The following is a 1399-nucleotide window of genomic DNA, read 5'->3' as shown; positions in this document are numbered from 1 at the left end:
AGACTAGTCTCGAAATGAGACGTGAGGAACACTCAGAGAATAAAGTAGAAGGCACTTTATTTAGTCCTATTTTGAACGCTGAGGTTCGACTACACATCGCGGGGGTCAGGCTATTTATAGACAAGTCCGGACTTGGCAGCGAAGGGCGGCCAAGGGAGGGAAAAGTGGGCGATCGAGCAGGGCGAAGGGGGCGATGCACGAACGAGGGCCGAGAAGGACCACCGAGACAGGCAGAGAACCAAAGCGAGGGAGGCGCAAGCAAAAGCGAAGCACCTGGCAGGAGAAACGTGCAAAGGCGAAGCAATGTGACTCAACGTCCAAGAAGCGGATTGGTCAAGTATAAGGTTGGGGCAAATGCATGCGAGATGAACAAGAGATCGGGGCGGTCAGGCAGGTCATGAGTCACCGGTGGTGGGACACATGACCGGCAGCCGAATTGCAACCAATCGCAGCAAGGCGCGTGCACAAACAAACCGGCGCGTGCGAAGAAGACAAAGGAAGCGGAGCAGCGCGGGGAAACGGAAGTGCGGAAGGAGCGGAAATGGCAGGCAAAAGGCGGAAAATTGGAGGGGAACTGCAAAGCTACACACAAACAAACAGAAAGGCAAAAGAACAGCCAAGTGTGCAGTCAAAGTGGAGAACAAGCAGAAGCTATCCCTAACAGCACCTCAACTGCGGCCTTCCCAAGATGTCGGTCCGTGTCAAGATGCTGGCCCTGCAGAACTGGGCCCGCTGGGACGACCAAGTCTCTGACGGCGACAAGATGCTGTCGATGATCCTGCGCAACAAGATCATTGCGCCCTACCACCCCGACCAGTTCCTCGGCCAAGGAGTCCGAGCCGATCCGCACTGGGCCATGGTGGTCCGCCGACAAGAGGCCGACCACTCCCTCACGGCCACGGAGATCTACCGAGGCAAGACCCGACACCAGCCGCCGCCGCCCGGACCGCCCCGACCCCAGCCCGTCCCGATCAAGACCCTCATCTTCGAGGACCACATGAAGAACGGCTTCGACCGCTCCAAGCAGCTCACCGCCGCCTGCACCCCGTCGACCAAGATGTCGGGACTCTGGGAGGCTCGCGGGTACCAAGGATCCATGATCATGCTCATGTTCATGGTCCGATGGCGACTCGGTGCTCTCCCAGGCCACTTCAGATTTGGCTACCGCAAGTGCAAGAACCTGGCTCGACACGGATCCGGGATCGACTTGACCAGGACCCACGCACAGCAGTGTGTGGATCCGCATCAAGTCCTGGTCCGCAAGGTCGCAGCCCTCAAGACGGCCCACCCGACTTGGGTGGAAAGTGGTATAGCCGGAGTGGGACCAGTGGACAAGCTGCTGGACCTGCTCAGTTTCGATCGCACTCCCCCTCGCAGTCGCACCCCTCCCGCACTTGGA

At 58.9% G+C, this 1399-nt stretch overlaps 1 protein-coding gene across 1 annotated transcript; it reads left to right on the top strand.

Moving 5' to 3' along the window:
* Nucleotides 1–688: 688 nt before the first annotated feature.
* On the top strand, nt 689–1399 carry BJ171DRAFT_626572 (uncharacterized protein; the record flags this gene model as incomplete). The annotated part of the gene is made up of 1 exon (XM_053115532.1): nt 689–1399. A coding segment is annotated over one exon (711 nt), but the record flags the coding sequence as incomplete, so codon positions are not given.

The sequence above is a fragment of the Polychytrium aggregatum genome, assembly GCF_025602895.1.
Source record: "Polychytrium aggregatum strain JEL109 chromosome Unknown BJ171scaffold_291, whole genome shotgun sequence".
Taxonomy (NCBI): Eukaryota; Fungi; Chytridiomycota; class Chytridiomycetes; order Polychytriales; genus Polychytrium; species Polychytrium aggregatum.
Note: the sequence above shows the minus strand (reverse complement) of the source record. Positions and strands in the feature narration are given on the sequence as shown.